Below are 23019 nucleotides of genomic sequence, written 5' to 3' on the forward strand. Positions count from 1 at the left end.
GAAAATCTGACATAGTGAGGATATGGTTTTAACAAAGAGCATTTGTCCTGCCGATGCACAGCCGTAGGTTTGACCACCTAGCACCACAAAAAGGAAACAGTAGTGCCTACTTACCAATGAGGGTAAATCTCCAAACATCTTAAGCTTCAAGTTAAGGTTTCTCTTCCTCAGACTAGTTACACGTACACATTTGATATTATCTACATCGCTGTGTGCTGTCACTTGTTTTAATTAATATGGGGACCTGGGAAAGTGGCTTCAGTAGGTAAACCATTTGTGCAGCAAGGGTGAAGACTGGAGTTCACGTCTTCAGCAGCACATAAAAACCCAAGTGGGTATGGGGGGCTTGCGTGTAATCCCAGAGCTCAGGAGTCAGAGACAGGCAATCCCCAGAGAAGCTGGCTAGCCAGCCTAGCCAAATCACCAGCCTTGGGTCTAGGTAGAGACCCTGCTTCAGTAAATAAAGTAGAGAGCAATCAAAGAAGACACAGGATATCAGTATCAGTCCTCCACACTCATACAAAAAAATAAAATAAATATGTTGGTGTAGGGCATACTAATCTCAGCGTTCAAAGGTCTAGAATTTCCTCCTTGCCATTTCCTCAATAAGCCGCCTGCTGTTCTTGCATTCTCAATGGCTTTAGGACTGCAAGTTCTGGCTTCATTCTTGGAGGTGTACACTAATTTCCACAACCCTGTTTGGTCAGCTTCTGATCAAGGCAGGAAGCACCAGGATTGATGCTTGCTTCGGGGTTGGAATTAAAAATGAAAGAGACACCAAAGCAAATTAAGTCATCCTCTACTTACAGATGACACATGCTGCAAGAGACACATGACATCAATCATGTCCGCAAGGATAAGGAGTCTTGTCACTGCTGCCAACAAGGCGCGGGCGGCTTGAACCACAGCCTCCCTTTTCGGGAGGTAACAGGGGTCATCTGTAAATCTCTCGGCCGATACCTTCAGAGCATTGCCTGAAAAACACAACCCCAAACAAGTTATCATTTAAGTTTCAACGACACCTTCTCCAGCATTCATCAGCCAACCTAACTCCAAGAATATTCCACAAATAACCACGATACGAAAACAAACTGTCATAGGATACAGAGAGCAACACATCTTAAAGCGGACGACGCAGCTTCGAATCAGCATTTGTTTTTGATGAGTGCTCTGGGGTTCAAAGAAGCACGATGCCATCTTCTCCTGGAGACAATTGTTCTCAGCAGCATCAAGTGAAAACGGCCGCCTGCTTCTGCGGCTGCTCCGTCCCCACGGCTGTGAAATGGCTCACGACTAAGATTTCGTTCAGTCACCAAGGTTCATGTTTGTAAGAGGAAAGGAACTCTTCACTGAGTTGCTCTCTAACTCCGTGGAGAACAGAGGTATCCTTTAAAGCAATGACAGCAAACTGAGGGTGTAACTCAGTACCAAGGGTGCTTGCCTGGCACGTGTGAATCCCTGAATTCAATCCTCAGTACCCGCAAGCCAGGCATGCCAGGGCGCACTTACAATCACACCACTTTAGAGGTAGAGATCCGAAGTACGAGGTCATTCTCAGGCTACACGAAATATGATAGCATGGGATGTGATCTCCTCTCTCTGATGATAGCTTAACACAGGCAGATTTATGCTATACAATGTATAGAATAAGGTATACTGTAACGTTAGTCCCGAAAATAATATCACAAGCACTTAATTGTAAGAGAAACATAATCTCTTCTATTTCAAGGTCTTTTCATTTAAGATATTTACTTTTAAAGCTACCAATATAGCAGAGTCTAAAATGAAAAGGGAAAGATGGTCTTCTCCATCCCCACCCCTGGTAACCAAACTCATAGAGAGAATGACTACATCCGCTGTTCACGTTTCATAATATAAACTTATTTCATCACTAAAATGATATGTGTCTGTTTCTTTTCTGTAACCCTGTAGAGGTGGTGAGAAGGCTCAGTGAGTAAAGGTTTCTGCCACCAAAGCTGTCGACCTAAGTTCAAGCCCCAGGATCCGCATAGTGGAAGGAGAGAACTGATCCCCCTAAGTTGTCATCTGACCTCCACACACATGGCCTGGCATGCACACACACTAAAGAAGTTAATTAATTAATTAACAAGTAGATACAATAAATCTCCTTAAATAATGATAATTCAGAATACTAAAGAATATGAAGTAAAAACATTTAATTCTCCATACTAATCCCTAAAATCACCAACGATTCTGTTTTTATACACATATTTAGAAATTACTCCCTGAATTTGTATCATGTGCTATGTATATACACATTTATTTATAAATGTAATCTTCATGCTTTATATATGTACACTTTGCAAATATATTCACATACATCCACATTCTATATGTATATATAAAACAGAGATTTCATGTCATATAAAAACATAATCACTATATATAGTGGGTAGCCATTCCAGCTTTGGTCTGGAAGTTCCAGCCCCCATTGAGGCTTCGGTAACTATCACGCCTACAAGGCGGGGCCAAGGGAAGGCCCTGAAGACCCGAGATCGGATGCGCCGCGCTCTTGCTTCTTGGAGCCTGGACGCTAGATGTAGACCAAGGAGAGTCCTCCAGGAACACCGCCGGACTGCACTGCATCTTTCCCAGAACCCGCAATCTACCTATCCCTTTATTTGTAAGTTACGCCATTAAATAAATCTCCCTTTTAACTATGTGGAGTGGCCTTAATAATTTCACCAATAACTATACATATTATAAATGGGAAATAGGATGGCTCTTGAGCTGCTTCTCAAGGAGCATCATCTCCTAGAAAGTCTCTACAGTTCGTTACTTGTGCTTACCAGTTACTTTCTGCACACAGTAGGACAGATGGTCAAGCGTCATAGCAATAGAGTGCAGGTGTCAAAGCCAGACTGGTTCCATGTGTCTATTCTCATGCCTTCTTTGTGCTCTACTCTCCTTGGTTGTAAATGGAGTAATAAAAATAGCAGCAATTTATCCCTAACAAAATATTTGGTTGTGTTTTTTTTTCAGAGATTAATAAGCTAGTCTTAAAATTCATATAGAAATTTCAAAAGACTAATCATAACCAAAACCATCTAAGAAAAAAAAGAAACTGTTGCTCTTATTTCAAAACTTATTAGAAAACTATTTTTAAAAAATAGAATTGACATTCCCAAAAGCAATCTTTAGCTGGGCAGTGGTGGCACACACCTTTAATCCTAGCATTCAAGAGGCAGAGAGGCAGGTGGATCTCTGTGAGTTCAAGGCCAGTCTGGTCTACATAGCTAGTTCCAGGACAGCCAGGGCTACACAGAGAAACCCTGTCTTGAAGCAATCCTTAACATTTATGGTCAACTGGTTTTCAACAAAGGTTCCAAGAAAAGTCATTAAGAAAGTGGCCATTGAGTGTGTGTGTGTGTGTGTGTGTGTGTGTGTGTGTGTGTGTGTGTGTGTGTTTTATTTTGTAACAATTTTTCAATAAATGCCTCCAGGATAATTAGATTGTCATATGAGAGAAAAGAACATGGCTGTCTCACATTACATACAAAAGTCAACTCAGAGTGAATCACAGAATCACATGCAAGAGCTTAAACTATAAAACTTAGGATAGTAAAACCTCATGATCTCAGGTTCTGTGATAATGTCTTAAATTTGGCACCAAAAGTACATGCAATAAAATAACAAACTAAACTATCAAAACCGAACATTTATGAACTTTATTTTTAAGATGTATTATTATTTTTAAACATGTGTTTGTATATATATATATATATATATATATATATATATATATATATATATATGCATGTATGTATGAATATATTTGTGAGTGCAGCTGCCTGAAGAGGCCAGAGATGTTAGGTTCCCTGGAGCTGGAGTTACAGGTGGTTGTGAGCTGCCCCAAGGGGATGCTGAGGAAAAAGCTCAGGTCCTCTGCAAGCACAGTAAATGCTCTTAACCACTGAGCCATCTCTTCAGTCATAAATTTCTGGACTTTAAATGAGAGCATCAAGAAAGTAAAAGGGGGAACTGGGGCGATGGCTCAGCAGTTAAGAGTATGCACTGTGCTTAGAGAGGACCCAAGTCTGGACTGTCCCAGAATCTACATGGTCTCACAGCTGTCTCTAATTCCATTTTCAAGGGATCTGACACCCTCTTCCGCCTCACTTTTCTGACCTCCAAGGGAACCAGGCACACAGGTGGTGCGCACACATGAATCAGGTAAAAATACTCATAGATATAAAAGAAATTAAATCTTTAATTTAAAAAAGAAAATGAAAAGACAATCTATGAAATGAGAGAAGATACCTAAGAAGGAGCTTATATCCCTTCCATCAGAGGAGAGAAGCAGTGCCAATGCATTGCTATTTGCTAAGAGATTGAAGAGATAAGAAAAGAATCCCAAGTAGAAGCAGTGACAATTATGACGGCATCTGTAGAACCTCTGACCCCTAGACATCTGCACTAGCTTGTGCTGCTGAGGAAATGCCAGCTCACTAAGGGTAAGCAGCTTTGCCTGCGGCCAAACAAGCAAGGAGATGACAGAACATGATTCCAGCTCAACTATGCTGAACTCCAAGGACTGTGCTCTCATCACCACAATGTGTCCTTTCTAGATACGACGGTATCCCATTGATGGACCCAATAATCAAATATGTCAACATTTCCTTTCCCATCCTGCAGTTCTGACAGTGTATGGTTGTAAGCAAAGGTTAAGTTTGCCAAGAATCTGACACACATATCAAGACTGCTCACAAAGCTCCCAAGTGAAACTCTCAGGTGAAACTTCGGGAGGAAAATAAATTCAATGACCCTGACTTTTCAGACAGTCTATAGAAAACTCCTGGTCATTTGCAAGTCTCCATTAACTGGCTCCCTGGTATGGATGTAAGGTCAGAAATCAGTATCTACCGTGTAAGTGTTATTCAGTAACTATTACAATTGAATTAAATGAAAAAATATAGTTTAAAGTTTATAACTTAATAATTAAAAGATAAACCAACTTTTAAATTTATTTATTTTATTATTTTTATCTATATAAGTATTTTACTTGCATGTATGTATGTGCATCATGTACATGCCTGGTGCCATGAAGACAGAGAGGGAATCACATTCCCTGGCACTAGAGTTACAGACAACTGTGAGTCACTATGTGGTTGCTGGGACTTGAACCCAGGTCCTCTGCAAGAACAACAAATGCTTTTAACTGCTGAGCTAACTCTTCAGCTCTTATCCAGCTTTTAAATAGGTCAAGGCCCTAAATAGGCAATTTAAAGAAGAAGAAATGCGCATGGCCAATAAGCACATACAAAGATTTTCTAGCGTTAATATAATCTAAATTATTAAAGCATCATTACATCTATATTAAGGTTTTAGCAAGGCCTTTTGTCAAGATTATGGGTGATTGGTTAAAAATAGGCACATATGTGCAGTAGTCAGAAGCGAGACGTTAAGGACTGAACAGCACAGAAAGAGAAACAAGAATGACTGTGTCTACGTATGTACCAGAAATGGTCACTGTGCCAACTGTTACGCACAGGAAACAACTCCTAGAAGGAAGCAGTAGAAAGGCAGCATTTACATTGACACTAGCTTCTTCCCATGGTTGGGGATTGGGGAAACTCAAGATTATTAAAAGGTTGATTAGAGGGTGCTGGAGGAGGTCTCTGGTGTACAGTACTGCAACAAACCCCTTGAAGAGGTGCTGGAGAGATGATTCAATGTTTGAGTGCGCACTGCTCCTGCAGAGAACTTGTTAGCTTCCCAGCATCCACATTAGGTGACTCACAATACTAACTGCAGCTCCAGGGAATCCTCTTCTGGCCTCCACAGGCAACTTCAGTTACGTAAACATATCCTCACAAATGCATAGAAATAAATTTTTAAATGTCAACAAATCTTTCTTTAAAAAAAAAATGGTGTTGGACTGGAGAGATGGCTCAGTGATTAAGAGCACTGGCGGCTCTTCCAGAGGTCCTGAGTTCAATTCCCAGCAACCACATGGTGGCTCACAACCATCTGTAATGAGATAGGATGCTCTCTTCTACTATGTGGGCAAACATGCAGATATAGCAGTCATGTACATAAAATACATAAGTAACTAAATCTTTAAGTTAAAAAAATAGTAATGAATGAGCATACACACACAGAGTGGGCAAGTAAGGAGATTCCTGGATACCCTGCAAAGATCACTATTAGCTAAACTAAAAAATTTGAACAATTGAAATTAATTAAACCATCTCCAAGTAATTCTTCCATTATATTCCAAAATGGATTATTATTTTGTTCTCCCCTCAAGGCATAATAGTGGAAAAATATTGTAAAATTCAACCCCCAGCTCACCTCGCCAGTTTGCCTATTTTCTATGAAGTCCTTAAAAACTCACATAATTTTTTTCTGTATCAAATTCATCACGCAATCACAAAGATTATAGAAACACAACAAGGAAAACAAATGAAATGTTTTGCTCTCCCAGAGAAAAGTGCTAGATACGCATTGAGTTCTTAAAAGTCAAAGGTAGTCTCCATATGTTAACAGTATATCCTTTTTTATATGAAGATTCATTATGTCAAAAATCAAAGCCGTTCCTGTGAGACTTCTAGAACAATTTTTAACTGTGGGACTGCAATAGGATCTCCTTTCTCAATCCATCATCAAACTCTCATTATCAGCCACATCATTTCAGAGGGTCAACGGTTTCTAGCCAGTGGACTATCAATAGTGACCTTCACTCTCAAATGCCTCTCTCCCAAGATGGCTGAAATTGGTATTTACTGAACTGGGTAAATGCTAAGCCTAGGAAAAAAGGGAAGGTCAAAATTATTGGTTAAAAAAAAAAAGCAAGCAATGAAATTTTTCATTGGAAGTAAAGGGAATCAGAGCCCCTAGTTCCTTCTTTGGGGATACCACTACAGACTGTGAGCATTAGATAAGTAGAATGGGTGTGTAAATATGTTTACATCTCCTCGGAAGTCTCTAGTGTGACAAAGCACAATAGAAATACAATCTACAATAATGTGCAAGCATAGAGACAGGCTAAGAACATAAAAGACTCCATTCTAGTAGCCCAAAGGCTCACATTATTACAGACCCTGGAAGATTTTAATATAATAATGGCTGGCTGGAGAGTCTCTTATGGGCTTTTTCTGATTGATTTTGGTATGACACTTACAACCTTTCAAATTTAGAGTAATGTTTAGAAATTTTCATGTAAAACTCTGTCTAGGCCAGACACAGTGGCTTACACAGAATCCCAGCATTTGGAAGATAGAAATAGGAGCCTCAGGAATGCAAGGCCAGCCTCAGCTACGTAGTGTGTTTGAGACTAGTCTGAGCTTCCTGAGAACTATTTTTTTTACAGTTTTTTTATTTTATAATTTAATTTTTTTTTATTATAATAAGCAATTGAAATTTTATTTATAAATGTTAAACATTCCTCTTCAACTTTTCATATATATGTTTTTAGGTAGGGTCTCATACAGCCTAGGTTGTCTGCTACAAATCTTTGTAGCTGAGGGTGCCTTTGAACATCTGATTCCCCTACCTCCAATACCCAAGAGCTGGGATTATCATCAGGACTCCCACCCCAGGCTTCATGTTGTGCTGGACTGAAATACAGGGCTTCATTCATGCTAGGCTTTACATTTTAATTCTAAGTCTGAAATATGTCAAACAAGTAACTAAGGTGGAAGTGACCTAGCAGATATTATATACCTTTTGCAAAAATTTCACAGTAATATTTCCACATTTTCTTGGCATTATTTTTTAAAGGAAGAAAATATTACACTTACACACAAATTTCTCATTTCATTCTTTTTTCTCAGTGCAATGATGTTGACTCATCATTTGCGGGGAGTATCTCCTCCCCACGATTTTCTTTTTTTTTTTTTTTTTTTTTTTCTTTTTTTTTCTTTTTTTATTAATTTATTTTGCAATACAATTCAGTTCTACATATCAGCCACGGATTCCCTTGTTCTCCCCCCTCCTGTCCCCCTCACCTTCCCCCCAACGCCCCCCCCCCATTCCCATCTCCTCCAGGGCAAAGCCTTCCCCACAGACTGAGGTCAACCTGGTAGACTCAGTCCAGGTAGGTCTAGCCCCCTCCTCCCAGGCCGAGCCAAACAATCCTGCATAGGCCCCAGGTTTCAAACAGCCAACTCATGCAATGAGCACAAGATCTGGTCCCACTGCCTGGATGCCTCCCAAACAGATCAAGTCAATCAACTGTCTCATCCATTCAGAGGGCCTGATCCAGTGGGGACCCCTCAGCCATTGGTTCATAGTTCATGTGTTTCCATTCATTTGGCTATTTGTCCCTGTGCTTTATCCAACCTTGGTCTCAACAATTCTCGCTCATATAAACCCTCCTCATTCTCGCTAATTGGACTCCCAGAGATCCACCCGGGGCCTAGTCATGGATTTCTGCATCCAGCTCCCTCAGTAGTTGGATGAGGTTTCTAGCACAACAATTAGGGTGTTTGGCCATCCCATCACCAGAGTAGGACAGTTTGGGCTGTCTCTCGACCACTGCCAGCAGTCTGTTGTGTGGGTATCTTTGTGGATTTCTGTGGGCCTCTCTAGCACTTTGCTTCTTCCTATTCTCATGTGGTCTTTATTTACCATGGTCTCCTATTCCTTGTTCTCCCTCTCTGTTGTTGATCCAGCTGGGATCTCCCGCTCCCCCAAGCTCTCTTTCCCTCAACCCTCGCCTTTCATTACCCCCACTCATGTCCAGGCTGTTCATGTAGATCTCATTCCATTTCTCTGTCATTGGGTGATCCCTGTGTCTTTCTTGGGGTCCTGTTTTCCAGGTAGCCTCCCTGGTGATGTGAGTAGCAGACAAGTCATCCTTGTTTCATGTCTAGTATCCTGCTATGAGTGAGTACATACCATGTTTGTCTTTCTGAGTCTGGGTTACCTCACTCAGGATGATTTTTTCTAGATCCATCCATTTGTCTGCAAACCTCATGATGCCATTGTTTTTCTCTGCTGAGTAGTATTCCATTGTGTATATGTACCACATTTTGTTTATCCATTCTTCAGTTGAAGGGCATCTGGGTTGTTTCCATGTTCTGGCTATTACAAACAATGCTGATATGAACATAACTGAACAAGTGCTCTTATGGTGTGGTTGAGCATTTCTTGGGTATATGCCCAAGAGTGGTATAGCTGGATCTTGGGGGAGATTGATTCCCAATTTTCTAAGAAAGCGCCATATTGATTTCCAAAGTGGTTGTACAAGCTTGCATTCCCACCAGCAGTGGAGGAGAGTTCCCCTAGCTCCACATCCTCTCCAGCATAAGGTGTCTTCAGTGTTTTTGATCTTAGCCATTCTGACAGGCGTAAGGTGGTATCTCAGAGTTGTTTTGATTTGCATTTCCCTGATGATTAGGGATGTTGAGCAGTTCCTTAAATGTCTTTCGGCCATTTGAGTTTCCTCTGTTGAGAATTCTCTGTTTAGTTCTATAGCCCATTTCTTAATTGGACTGTTGGGCATTTTGATGTCTAATTTCTTGAATTCCTTATATATTCTGGATATCAGTCCTCTGTCAGATGTGGGGTTGGTGAAGATCTTTTCCCATTCTGTAGGCTGTCGCTTTGCCTTGTTGACCGTATCCTTTGCTCTACAAAAGCTTCTCAGTTTCAAGAGGTCCCATTGATTGATTGTTTGTCTCAGAGTCTGTGCTACTGGTGTTCTATTTAGGAAGTAGTCTCCTATGCCAATGCGTTCAAGACTACTTCCTACTTTCTCTTCTAGCAGGTTCAGAGTAGCTGGATTTATGTTGAGGTCCTTGATCCACTTGGACTTAAGTTTTGTGCACGGTGATAGATATGGATCTATTTGCAGCCTTCTACATGTTGATATCCAGTTTTGCCAGCACCATTTGTTGAAGATGCTTTCTTTTTTCCATTGTGCACTTTTGGCTTCTTTGTCAAAAATCATATGTTCATAGGTGTGCGGATTAATGTCAGGGTCTTCAATTCGATTCCATTGGTCCACATGTCGGTTTTTATGCCAGTACCAAGCTGTTTTTATTACTGTAGCTCTATAGTAGAGCTTGAAGTCAGGGATCGTGATGCCTCCAGAAGTTGTGTTATTGTACAGGATTCCTTTGGCTATCCTGGGTTTTTTGTTTTTCCATATGAAGTTGAGTATTATTTTTTCCAGGTCTGTGAAGAATTGTGTTGGTATTTTGATGGGGATTGCATTGAATCTGTAGATTGCTTTTGGTAAGATTGCCATTTTTACTATGTTAGTCCTGCCTATCCATGAGCATGGGAGATCTTTCCATTTTCTGACATCTTCTTCAATTTCTTTTTTCAGGGACTTAAAGTTCTTGTCATATAGGTCCTTCACTTGCTTGGTTAGTGTTACCCCAAGGTATTTTATGTCATTTGTGGCTATAGTAAAGGGTGATGTATCTCTGATTTCCTTCTCCGCTTCTTTGTCCATTGTATATAGGAGGGCTACTGATTTTTTTGAGTTGATCTTGTATCCTGCTATGTTGCTGAAGGTGTTTATAAGCTGTATCAGTTCCTTGGTGGAATCTTTGGGGTCACTCAAGTATACTATCATGTCATCTGCAAATAGGGAAAGCTTGACTTCTTCCTTTCCAATTTGTATCCCCTTAATCTCCTTATGTTGTCTTATTGCTCTGGCTAGAACTTCAAGTACTATATTGAATAAGTATGGGGAGAGTGGACAGCCTTGCCTCGTTCCTGATTTTAGTGGAATTGCTTTGAGTTTCTCTCCATTTAATTTGATGTTGGCTGTTGGCTTGCTGTAAATTGCCTTTATTATGTTTAGGTATGTTCCCTGTATTCCTGATCGCTCCAATACCTTTATCATGAAGGGGTGTTGGATTTTGTCAAATGCCTTTTCTGCATCCAGTGAGATGATCATATGGTTTTTTTCTTTGAGTTTGTTTATATGGTGTATTACATTGACGGACTTTCGTATGTTGAACCACCCTTGCATCCCTGGAATGAATCCTACTTGATCATGGTGGATAATTGTTTTGATGTGTTCTTGGAGTCTGTTTGCCAGTATTTTATTGAGTATTTTTGCATCAATGTTCATGAGGGAGATCGGTCTGTAGTTCTCTTTCTTTGTTGTATCCTTGTTTGGTTTAGGAATTAGGGTAATTGTAGCCTCGTAGAAGGAGTTTGGTAATGTTCCTTCTGTTTCTATTGTGTGGAACAATTTAGAGAGTATTGGTATTAGCTCTTCTTTGAAGATCTGGTAGAATTCTGCGCTGAAACCATCTGGTCCTGGGCTTTTTTTGGTTGGGAGACTTTTAATGACTGTTTCTATTTCATTAGGGGTTATTGGACTATTTAAATAGTTTATCTGGTCTTGATTTAACTTAGGTATGTGGTACCTATCCAGAAAGTCATCCATTTCTTTTAGGTTTTCCAGTTTTGTCGAATAGAGGTTTTTGAAGTATGACCTGATGATTCTCTGGATTTCCTCAATGTCTGTTGTTATGTCCCCCTTTTCATTTCTGATTTTGTTGATTTGGATGCTCTCTCTCTGTCTTTTGGTTAGTTTGGATAAGGGCTTGTCTATCTTATTGATTTTCTCAAAGAACCAACTCTTTGTTTCATTAATTTTTTGTATTGTTCTCTTTGTTTCTATTTTATTGATTTCAGCTCTCACTTTGATAATTTCCTGGCGTCTATTTTTCCTGGGAGACTGTGCTTCTTCTTGTTCTAGAGCTTTCAGGTATGCTGTTAAGTCTCTAGTGTGAGATTTCTCCAACTTATTTATGTGGGCATTTAGTGCTATGAATTTCCCTCTTAGTACTGCTTTCATAGTGTCCCATAAATTTGGATATGTGGTGTCTTCATTTTCATTGATCTCTAGGAAGTCTTTAATTTCTTTCTTTATTTCTTCCTTAACCCATTGGTGATTCAGTTGGGTATTATTCAGTTTCCATGAGATTGCAGGTTTTCTGTAGTTTTTGTTGTTGTTGAAATCCAACTTTAGACCATGGTGGTCTGATAGAACACAGGAGGTTATTCCAATTGTTTTGTATCTGTTTAGATTTGTTTTGTGGCCAAGTATGTGGTCAATTTTAGAGAAGGTTCCATGGGGTGCTGAGAAGAAGGTATATTCTTTTTTGTTAGGATGGAATGTTCTGTAGATATCGATTAAGTCCATTTGAGTCATGACATCAGTTAAGTCCTTTATTTCTCTGTTAAGTTTCAATTTGGGAGATCTGTCCAGTGGTGAAAGTGGGGTGTTGAGGTCTCCCACTATTAATGTGTGGGGTTTTATATGTGATTTAAGCTTTAGTAATGTTTCTTTTACATATGTGGGTGCCCTTGTGTTTGGGGCATAAATATTCAGAATTGAGACTTCATCTTGGTGGATCTTTCCTGTGATGAGTATGTAATGCCCTTCTTGATCTCTTTTGATTGATTTTAGTTTGAAGTCTATTTTGCTGGATATCAGGATGGCTACACCCGCTTGTTTCTTAAGACCGTTTGATTGGAAAGTCTTTTCCCAGCCTTTTATTTTTAGGTAGTGTCTATCTTTGAATTTGAGATGTGTTTCTTGTATGCAGCAGAAAGATGGGTCCTGCTTTCGTATCCATTCTGTAAGCCTATGTCTTTTTATAGGTGAATTAAGTCCATTGATATTGAGGGAAATTAATGACCAGTGATTGTTCATTCCTGTTATTTTTTGGTGGTGATGTGTGGGTACTTCTATACGTTGGGGTTTACTGCTGTGGCTTTATCTGTTGCCTGTGTTTTCGAGGGTGTATCTGACTTCCTTAGATTGGAATTTTCCTTCTAGTGCTTTCTGTAGGGCTGGGTTTGTGGATAAGTATTGTTTAAATCTGGCTTTGTCATGGAATGTCTTGTTCACTCCATCTATGGTGATTGAAAGTTTTGCTGGGTATATTAGTCTAGGCTGACATCCATGGTCTCTTAGTGTCTGCATTACATCTGTCCAGGTTCTTCTGGCTTTCAAAGTCTCCATTGAGAAATCGGGTGTTATTCTGATGGGTTTGCCTTTATATGTCACTTGGCCTTTTTCCTTTGCTGCTCTTAATATTCTTTCTTTATTCTGTACGTTTAGTTGTTTAACTATTATGTGGCGAGGGGACTTTTTTTGGGGGTCTAGTCTGTTTGGTGTTCTATAAGCTTCTTGTATCTTCATAGGCATTTCCTTCTTTAAGTTGGGAAAGTTTTCTTCTATGATCTTGTTGAATATATTTTCTGTGCCCTTGAGTTGGTATTCTTCTCCTTCTTCGACCCCTATTATTCTTAGGTTTGGTCTTTTCATGGTGTCCCAAATTTCTTGGACATTTTGGTTCATGACTTTGTTGGCTTTAGTGTTTTCTTTGACTGATGAATGTATTTCTTCTACTGTATCTTCAACGCTAGAGATCCTCTCTTCCATCTCTTGCATTCTGTTGATTATACTTGCATCTGAAGTTCCCAATCGTTTTCTCAGATTTTCTATTTCCAGCATTCCCTCTGTTTGTGTCTTCTTCATTTTTTCTATTTCCCTTTTCAGGTCTTGGACTGTTTCCTTCATTTGTTTCATTGATTTTTCTTGATTTTCTCTCAGTATTTTATTGTTTTCTTCCAGGACTTTATTGATTTCTTCTAATTTGTTTGCCCTTTCCTCTAGTTGTTTACAGCGTTCTTCACATTTTTTTGTCTTTTCCTCTACGCAAGCCTCTAGCTTCTTCATGATGTCATTCATAAGGCTGTTTTCTTCTGCTTCTTCTAATTTCTGATGTTCAGGTCTAGGTGTTGGAGGAGGGCTAGGGCCTGGTGATGCTGTATTGCTATTCATTTTGTTGTATATGTTTCTGCCTTGACGTCTGCCCATCTCCTTGTGGTTCGTTCTTGGCCTTATCCACACACTTGGTTCAGACAGACCAGTGTTCCAAAAGGGAAGTCAGTGTTCCAAAAGGGAAGTCCGGAGCAAGATGGGAGCTGGGGGCTGGCCTCTAAGTCTCAGGAAGAGGCTTGGGGCTCAGGCGGATGGGCGTGGGGGCAGGGCGTGGAGACTGCAGGGTCTGCCAGGGGTCTTGGAGAAGGGGATCCTTCCCGGTGGGGCTAGCAGGGAACCTGCCCGGTGGCCAGAACCTGGGGCCGAGTTGGGCAGGTCTTCCCTGGAGTGGCTGGTGCCCAGGGATGGGGTCTGGGGCAAGGAAGGGTACTCACGAGTGTTCCAAAAGGGACGTCCGGAGCAAGATGGGATCTGGGGGCCGGCCTCTAAGTCTCAGGAAGAGGCTTGGGGCTCAGGCGGATGGGCATGGGGGCAGGGCGTGGAGACTGCAGGGTCTGCCAGGGGTCTTGGAGAAGGGGATCCTTCCCGGTGCGGCTAGCAGGGAACCTGCCCGGTGGCCAGAACCTGGGGCCAAGTTGGGCAGGTCTTCCCTGGAGTGGCTGGTGCCCAGGGATGGGGTCTGGGGCAAGGAAGGGTACTCACCAGTATTCCAAAAGGGAAGTCCGGAGCAAGATGGGAGCTGGGGGCCGGCCTCTGAGTCTCAGGAAGAGGCTTGGGGCTCAGGCGGATGGGCGTGGGGGCAGGGCGTAGAGACTGCAGGGTCTGCCAGGGGTCTTGGAGAAGGGGATCCTTCCCGGTGCGGCTAGCAGGGAACCTGCCCGGTGGCCAGAACCTGGGGCCGAGTTGGGCAGGTCTTCCCTGGAGTGGCTGGTGCCCAGGGATGGGGTCTGGGGCAAGGAAGGGTAGTCAGGAGTGTTCCAAAAGGGACGTCCGGAGCAAGATGGGAGCTGGGGGCCGGCCCCTAAGTCTCAGGAAGAGGCTTGGGGCTCAGTCGGATGGGCGTGGGGGCAGGGCGTAGAGACTGCAGAGTCTGCCAGGGGTCTTGGAGAAGGGGATCCTTCCCGGTGCGGCTAGCAGGGAACCTGCCCGGTGGCCAGAACCTGGGGCCAAGTTGGGCAGGTCTTCCCTGGAGTGGCTGGTGCCCAGGGATGGGGTCTGGGGCAAGGAAGGGTACTCACCAGTATTCCAAAAGGGAAGTCCGGAGCAAGATCATAATTTAATTTAATTTTACATATCAACCACGGATTCCCTTGTTCTCCCCCCTCCCGCCCCCCCCTTCCCCCCAGCCTACCCCCATTCCCATCTCCCCCATGGCAAAGACTGGACCTGCCTGGACTGAGAACTATTTTTTAATAGTTTATAACAAAATTTCCTTTCTTTCTTGTTTCCTTAGTAATCATCCCTTTTCACTTCCAGGAGCTTTACTTGTTTTGTGAACCTAAAACTCACTGGCACAGAATACTGGTGCAACTTCTGATCCTGTCATTCGGTCATAATTTCAAATTTGGAACTGATCTTAATGCAGAGTGTATGTGTGTGAAATAAAAAGGTACAAAAGCCAAACAGCTGTAAAGAGCATGTATTGAGTTCACCAACTCCTTTCTCTCCACAATGACCCTGCAGTCCCACAGATGCACTGGCTCCCAATAATCCTTTATAACCAATCTTGAAGGGTATTCCTCGGATTCGTATTTTCTCATGTCTTATGTGATAAATTTTAATCTAACTAATTATACTAACTATGATTGGCCTAACTAGTATTTTGAAGTTGAATCAGCCTCTCTTAATGGTTCTGTTGGGATGGGTTAATAAGCTCTGATTCTGTAGGAACACGATGGGCAAAGAGCTAAATCTAAACATTTTCCAAACTTTTGAAAATATAGCACCTATTTAGAGAGTCTCTAGTCCAAATGCTTCATGTTAGTGTGAGAGAAATAACAGAGGTTGAATGTTAAAAGCCCCACTTTCTACTACTAGAGTATCTTGGGAAAGGTATTGAAATTTTGAGAAGGAAGGATGTCCTCTAGAAATTAAACTCTGCAGTCAGAGCATACACAACACAGGTGCACACACAAAGGAGAAAAGAATTTCCTTTCACCTCCTACAACATGATGGTCATCAACAATATCAAAGGTCAAATGCCTATCCTCTTAAAGAAGCAGATTGGATCCCAGGTTCTAGTCTTAACCTTAACTGTTCAGTAACTAAAATAATTGACATATCCAAAGAAAGGCATTGCCTATCATAAACACTGTGAGAGCCGGGCGGTGGTGGCGCACGCCTTTAATCCCAGCACTCGGGAGGCAGAGCCAGGTGGATCTCTGTGAGTTCGAGGCCAGCCTGGGCTACCAAGTGAGTCCCAGGAAAGGCGCAAAGCTGCACAGAGAAACCCTGTCTCGAAAAACCAAAAAAAAAAACACTGTGAGAACATAAAATCACAAAAGTTGATGGCATCCATTCAAATATTTCCAACAGAGTTTGAGTCTTATCCAATAGAGTGTACTATTGTAACTCTGTTAATAAGATTATCTCTATGGAGATAATGGGTGATTATCGTGATTTAACTTTATATTATTAAACATTTTATTTGTCCAATTTTCTTCATTCTATTTCCATTATCACTAGTAATATGCTGGTCTTTGTTTACGTTATCTTTATTGTTCTACCTACTATGGGAGAATTTTCTAGATGGATCAGTCTTTTGCTATATATAATAATGTTTCGTTATAAATTAAAATAGATTCTGTACATTTAATAAAACTTATAATTTTAAAAATTTGATTCTGAGTGAGAGAGATGATTGAATATAATTGCTTGAATCCAAGCCTGATGATCTGAGTTCAATTCCTGGGATTCTCATGATGGAAGAAGATGACCCCCATAGATTGCCCTCTGACCCATAATGAATGTAACAAAGTGCAATAAAATTTTTAAATAGATTCTGGCTTTACACCTCAGCTTCATTATTAGTTGATGTAGTTTTGTCCAAGACACAAGCAGGATGCTGGCCTATGAGTCCAAAAAGAATCTTAATCACAAATAGCAGAATACACCCTAGCTAAATGTAAAAGTAAAGGAGCAGAAACTCAAATTTTACTGCTCTTGGGATGGAATATCAGCCAAGATAAACTTCTAACACCACCATGGTTCTGTTTCGCTGGAAACTCCACTTCTGCCATCACCTACAGTCAATATCTGTGATGCAAGGAATCATCGCGCTGAAGACCCTCTGTCAGAGTTATCCTAAGAAATTGCATCTGCCACTGGATGGCAAGAAGAGCCTCTCTGTCTATCACTGCCACTCACTGCAGCCTTCTCAGTCTCGTGGGGCCACATTCTCAGCCACCAGTGAGTCTAGCAAATGTTTGGGGTTTTTGTTTAAATTTACAGGCTCTGCAGCATGGTGTCTTCCAAATATTCACACTAGAAAAGAGTGGAAATTGGTCAGGTGATCCAATCCACACCAGCTTGTCAGACCTGTACTGCTTCAAACACTTAAGCTGTATGATATTTGACACCCCTCTCTGTGTCTCTCCCTTTCTCCTCTGCCACTCTTAAAATTAGGATATCAAGATGTATTCTGTTTCCTCATTTAGACTGTTAGGGAGATGGTGTCCACTGGTAAATGTCAAAGTGCTTTTGAAAAGGTGTGCAGATGTATGCATGCAAGACAGCTCTCTATACTTACTAATTATTCACAGCTTGTCATTCATTGAAGAGCTTTTGATGTAATAATCATGGAAGGGAAGAGCAGGGAAGTGCTTAACCACTAAAAGGTGCCTCTTCTCATTATGTTTGACATGGCCATTTGGAACAGTGAAGTAACTTCCCAGATACTTGAGGTAATTCGTCTATTTACCTCTATCAAATGATTCTCAAGCTTAAGAATAAGCCTTAGGACTAGCAAGATGGTTCAGTGGGTAAAGACACTTGCTTCCAGCCTGGCAATCCAAGTTCAATTCCCAAGACCACATAGTGGAAGGAGAGAATCAACTCTCATAAATTGTTCTCTGGCTCCCACATGTGGACACATACACAAAAAGAGGTAATTTTTACTTTTTAGGATATTGCATTTTTATTTATGTGTATGTGTATGTGCCTACTTGTCTATGTGTGCACCATGTGATTTCAGGTGCCCATGGAACCAGAAGAGGGTATCCGATTCCCTGGAACCGGAGTCACAAGTAGTTGTGAGTCACCCAAATGTGGGTGCTGGGAAACCAAACCTGGGTCCTCTTCCAAAACAGCAAGTTCTCTTAACCACTGAGCCATCTCTCCAGGTCTATGTAATTATTAAACAAAAGAATTAATATTAATCTAGAAATACAAAAGAGAAAACTTTTCACTTTGTATAGACACCTACCCAGAAGTTCCATGCCTTTCAACATTAAGCATACCCTGCTAACTTATATTCATAATAATTATCAAAATCTTAGCAGCTGTCCCAATTCCCAGATTATATAATGCAATCTTTTAAAGGGTAGTTCCTACTTTGAATAAGTGAGTATTAAGTCATTTGATTTCATCTAACTCATCCTCTGACCTAGGCGAACTATTTGTAATACCTTTGAACTGCTGACTTCATCATTGCCATGACCATTCCACCCAGTGGATGGTCTTTCAAGGAAAGACCCTGAGCACTCTTACTCAACTACATATTTCCATAGACCTCACTCAAATGAAAACACAAAACTACAAAACTGAAGTAAGCATTACAAGATTCGATATGGAGCCAAGATATGGAACTCTGACAGAATGGTGTAGAGATAAAAGCAAGAGGGGAAAACTACAGCCTGAAGTATGGCATGAGGAGTCTGTCTTCAGGAATGTAAAGAGGCTTTGTCCATGAACTGCCAGGAAGATGTAAGACAGAGCTGAGAAACAGATCTGAAAGCCAAGGTGACTGACTGAACTCCTATGTGTGAAACACGGTGCACCCTGCCCCTGGGGAGGCTCATTACTCATTTCAAGTCATTTAGGGGCTCTTTTCCCAACATCTGAGGAGATATTAAGGTACTGAATGCCAAAGCAAAGTCCTTCATATCTTGAAAGAGAGCATCAGTGCTGTCTTATGGTAAGAAAGAGGGAGAATGCCAATAAGAGAAAGATGTTAAATAAGGGACATGGTGAGCCTTTAGAGGATGGTACACATCAATACCTATGTACCATGTGTTTGTGTCCACAGACACCAGAAGAGGGCACCAGATTCCCAGGAACTGGAGTTACAGATGATTATGAGCTTCCATGGGGGTACTGGGAATTGAACCTGGGTCCTCTGGAAGAGCAGCCAGTGCCATTAACTAGTGAGCTATCTCTCCAGCCCTAAAAGTAACATAATTTTAAGAATTAGAAGAGAAAATGCATTTGACCTTAACCATGGAATCTTTTTCTCTTGATTAGTCCAAGATTATAACATTGAACCTTTGGAGTTGAAGACAGCTTTAATATTATGTTATCATGTAGCAAATAAAACATTAGAGTCATAACATTCATTCCATGTGCTACTTTTCAACTTTTAGTATCAACTAATGAGCAGAAGCAGATGACTTAATTATTACTGTATAGCATCAGTAAAATGACAATTGTCTTGTCAAGCTAAGCATAAAGTTAGAAGAAAATGGTGGAAAACAAGAGGGAAGAGGGGTAGGGACAGAGTGGGTTCTACTGTTCTTGCTATATACAAATCAGAGCCAGGACACTGCCTGGAAATGACAGCATATGCAACAAGGATAATTGTAAATCTAAAAGTACCACATCATCAAAAACTAAAATCAAGACTGGGGAGGATACGAAAGTATACATATGAGAAAGGTCCTATGCCATTAGACTAAATTTAAAATGATCTCTTTGGTTGACCAGTCAGGGGGGAAATGTTATTTGGACATAATAAAAGTTATGGAGTAACCATAAGAAGATAAATAAAGTTGGGAAGGGCTTCCTCTGAGAGGAGGCTGGGGCAATGAAGGTTCCCCTCATGATGCTGGAGTGGAAAGCTGCAGGAAGTGCAGAAGATGCTGTCTTCCATCATAGGTTACTCTACAATAATGATGTGCATGTTTTACTCTACAATATTCATAGATCAGAATTCAGTTTTACATCTCCAGAAACAATTTTCAGATCTTTTCATTCTGGCCATTCTCCTATTCTGTACCTTCTTGTACTTATGTACTTAAAGATTCTATGATATCTTCAACTCATTCATCCCTATAATTACTCTCATTGAATACCCTAAAAGTAATTTCTATTACTTTAATCTCCAAAGGGAAGAGATCAGAACTTTTGCTTTGTTATGAAATCAGAGTACAATAAACATTTAGTTAGGCTAGTATTTTTTTAAATGTCCAGAAAGAGAAAGTTGAAGAAGGGAGGGAGAAAGGAAAGAAACAATGGAGGCCGGAGGAAGAAACATGACATTAGAATTTCTTGTCTAACACATGACCTTCTTTGGTCCATAATTTAATGTTCCCTCTTGGTTCTTTTTGCTCTTAAATGTTTTTGCCTGACTTTTAGGAGTTCTGAATATTTATTCTAGGGAGTCTCCATCCACTCTACAAGATAGAGAGGGTGAAACGTTCTGTCTCATAGACTGATCTCGGGAGGGTAAGAGGACAGAAGCTCTGGAATGTTGTCTCTTCCATTTACCTGAAGCCTTATCAGCTCCCCTTCCCAGGAAGACCTACACTGTTTTTTGTCTGTCCAAATTGCACACATACAAAGCGGGGGGAAAGAGAAAAGATCTTTATTTCCGGCTCTGGGTACTATATTTTATTGGGTCTTTTCCCTTTCCTTGACTCCCAGTAAACGACTGTATCTCAATTTATCACTGCCTGTACATCACCAGGCCCCAAGTTTGAAAGCACCATAGTTCTGAACAATAAAATTCTCCTTGGGATACATAATACATAAAGCTCTCCCAGAAGAATCAAAACTATTGATAGTTGTCCACCATGTAGTTAATTCAGAAGCAAGTATTAAAATGGATAAACAAAATGATGTTGCTTCTGTTAATGCCCCATGAAGGCAGACCCCTAAGTAATAATAGAACATAGGAAATCAATAGAGCTTGGTAACTCCTATCCATTGAGACCTTATTAACTATATTGTAGTCCTCAGCCAAATTCAATATAGCACATGGTCAAATTTATGAAAGAATCCAAAGGATTCCAAACTACATTTTACCTAGAAATTATGCTTCCAGGTGAAGCAGAGAGGACCAGTGTTAGTAGCCAATGACTATGAACTCTAGGACATCAAAGTCTGCCTTCCTGTCTCTAAAGGAGACAGCTCTGCTTCCATACATCGGCCTCCTCTCCTCTGGGGTCAGGCACAGCTGGTAATTAGCACAGCACTATCCAATAAGAAAGCTAATGCAAGCCATATATGTAGTATTAAATATTATTGATCAGCACATTTGCAAGTGTTAGTGCTTACCAAAAAAAAAAATAATAACAAATAAAGGAGCCATGGTTGTGGTGTATGCCTATAATCCCAGCACTCAGAGACTGAGGTAAAAGGATTATCAGTGTAAGCTCGTGGACTATTTGCACTATATAGCAAGATTCTGCCTCAAAATAAAAATAAATGGTCAAAAAGGAATCATTCATGTGGCGAGCAGCTGTTAATGCAGAGACTTATAATTGGCCAAAGCATGGAGAATAAGTACTTGTGGGATGCTCAGCCCTAAAAGGGATATCTATATCACCTATCTAAGGCTCAAAGAATGTTCCAGAAGAAGAGGTAGGAAAAAGATGTAAGAGCCAGCAGTTAGGGGAAAGTGTTAAGACACGGTGTCTCTTAACCTGGCATAACCATTGCACGCATGGATTCATTGAGGCTGCACTGACTAGTTTTAACTGTCAGCTTGACACAACCCAGAATTTCCTGGGAGGAGAGTTTCAGTTGAGGAAGTGTCTAGATCCAGTTGCCCTATGTGTTTGTCTGTGGGTTGCTGTCAAGACTATTAGCTGCTGCAGGGAAAACTCACCCTGAATGTGGACAGCACCATTTCACGGGGTGGTAAGAGTGAAGAAAGCTTGCTCAGCATAAGAAGCAACCAAGGATCCCTTTGTTCCTCTCTGCTCTTGACTGTGGATGTGATGATGTAACCAGCTGCTTGAGTCCCTGAAACTTAGAAGCTAAGTCTTCTAAACTATAGGACAGAGCTGACAACGATGAAAGTGACTTCACAGGAGAGTGAGGGTTAGCATCTGTGTCCACCACAAGGCCTCACACCATTAAGATACATAAATGTTAGCATGGTATTGCATACATCATCATCAACATCAGAGGGGTTCTGTGGAGATTCTTCCACATGTTAATACACAATGAATTTTCCTACAGCATCAACCTAGTCTTGCTACAGTCTCACTTAAAAATTTCCTAACATCCGTTACCATTTAAGTCTGATTTTTCAGTTTGTTTCACATCCATCCCATGAATGGCAACGCTTCTCCTCAACCCTGAATGACAAGTCAGTAAAGGATGAACAACAAAAAGAAAAGATGAGAAGGTGCCAAAGACATAAAGGGGGGATCTGGTGGTCTCTTGGCCAAGGAAACAGAATATTTTAGAAAAGAGAAATGAACCAACTGTCGAATGTGAAAACAGCTCAAATCAGTTGATGCTAAAAAATATAAAAGTTTTCAAAAGACATGAGAGAGAGTACAGAGTTCAGTTTCTCAATAATATGTGGTTCAAGTAACACCCAAAGAGCAGTTACACCTTCTAGTAAACGGTTAGAGCTGTGATGTTGACCACAGTGTGTGTCCCCACTCACTGGAGAAGAAGGTTACAGGGTTTTAGCTCTTGTAGTGCACGTGAAACATTCCCAAGAAGGATGCACTATGGAACTGAATTGCAAAATTACCAAAGTACTGAAAAAGAGATCTTGGCAGAATTTGGGAGCAGGGCTCTCTATAAGAGCTGAAAGTTGTCAACATTGTTGTTATAATTAAATCCATGGGAATTAAAAGGCTCCTTGAGGAAATAAGGAGACAGAGCATCCCTAAAACTAACGCATAAGAAAAAAAATAGAAGGAAATGATAGGGAGAAGTCAAGAAGGAAAGTGAGGGAGGAGGTAGAGAACATAATGCAGCATGTCCTCGGGAGAAGGTAGGGAAAGTTTCAATATGGTAAACAAATACAGCAGAAGTCCAGGAGAATTTAAAGTCTGCCCGAGTAATTACATTAAACAACAAATCATCCATGCACCAGAAGAGACAAAGTAAGAATG

General features: G+C 40.9%; 1 protein-coding gene across 2 annotated transcripts in view; it reads right to left on the reverse strand.

Annotated features, from left to right (window-relative positions):
* The window catches only part of Ctnna3 (catenin alpha 3), a 1464870-nt gene that overhangs the window by 1364444 nt on the left and 77407 nt on the right, over positions 1-23019 (reverse strand). For both annotated transcript variants that reach the window (XM_052744818.1, XM_052744817.1), the window contains exon 4: positions 808-974. In XM_052744818.1, coding sequence (XP_052600778.1) covers positions 808-974 — 167 coding nt within the window. The remainder of the gene's footprint in view (positions 1-807; positions 975-23019) is intronic.

The sequence above is a fragment of the Peromyscus californicus genome, unplaced genomic scaffold, assembly GCF_007827085.1.
Source record: "Peromyscus californicus insignis strain IS unplaced genomic scaffold, ASM782708v3 Scaffold_19__1_contigs__length_69161282, whole genome shotgun sequence".
NCBI classification, from domain to species: Eukaryota; Metazoa; Chordata; class Mammalia; order Rodentia; family Cricetidae; genus Peromyscus; species Peromyscus californicus.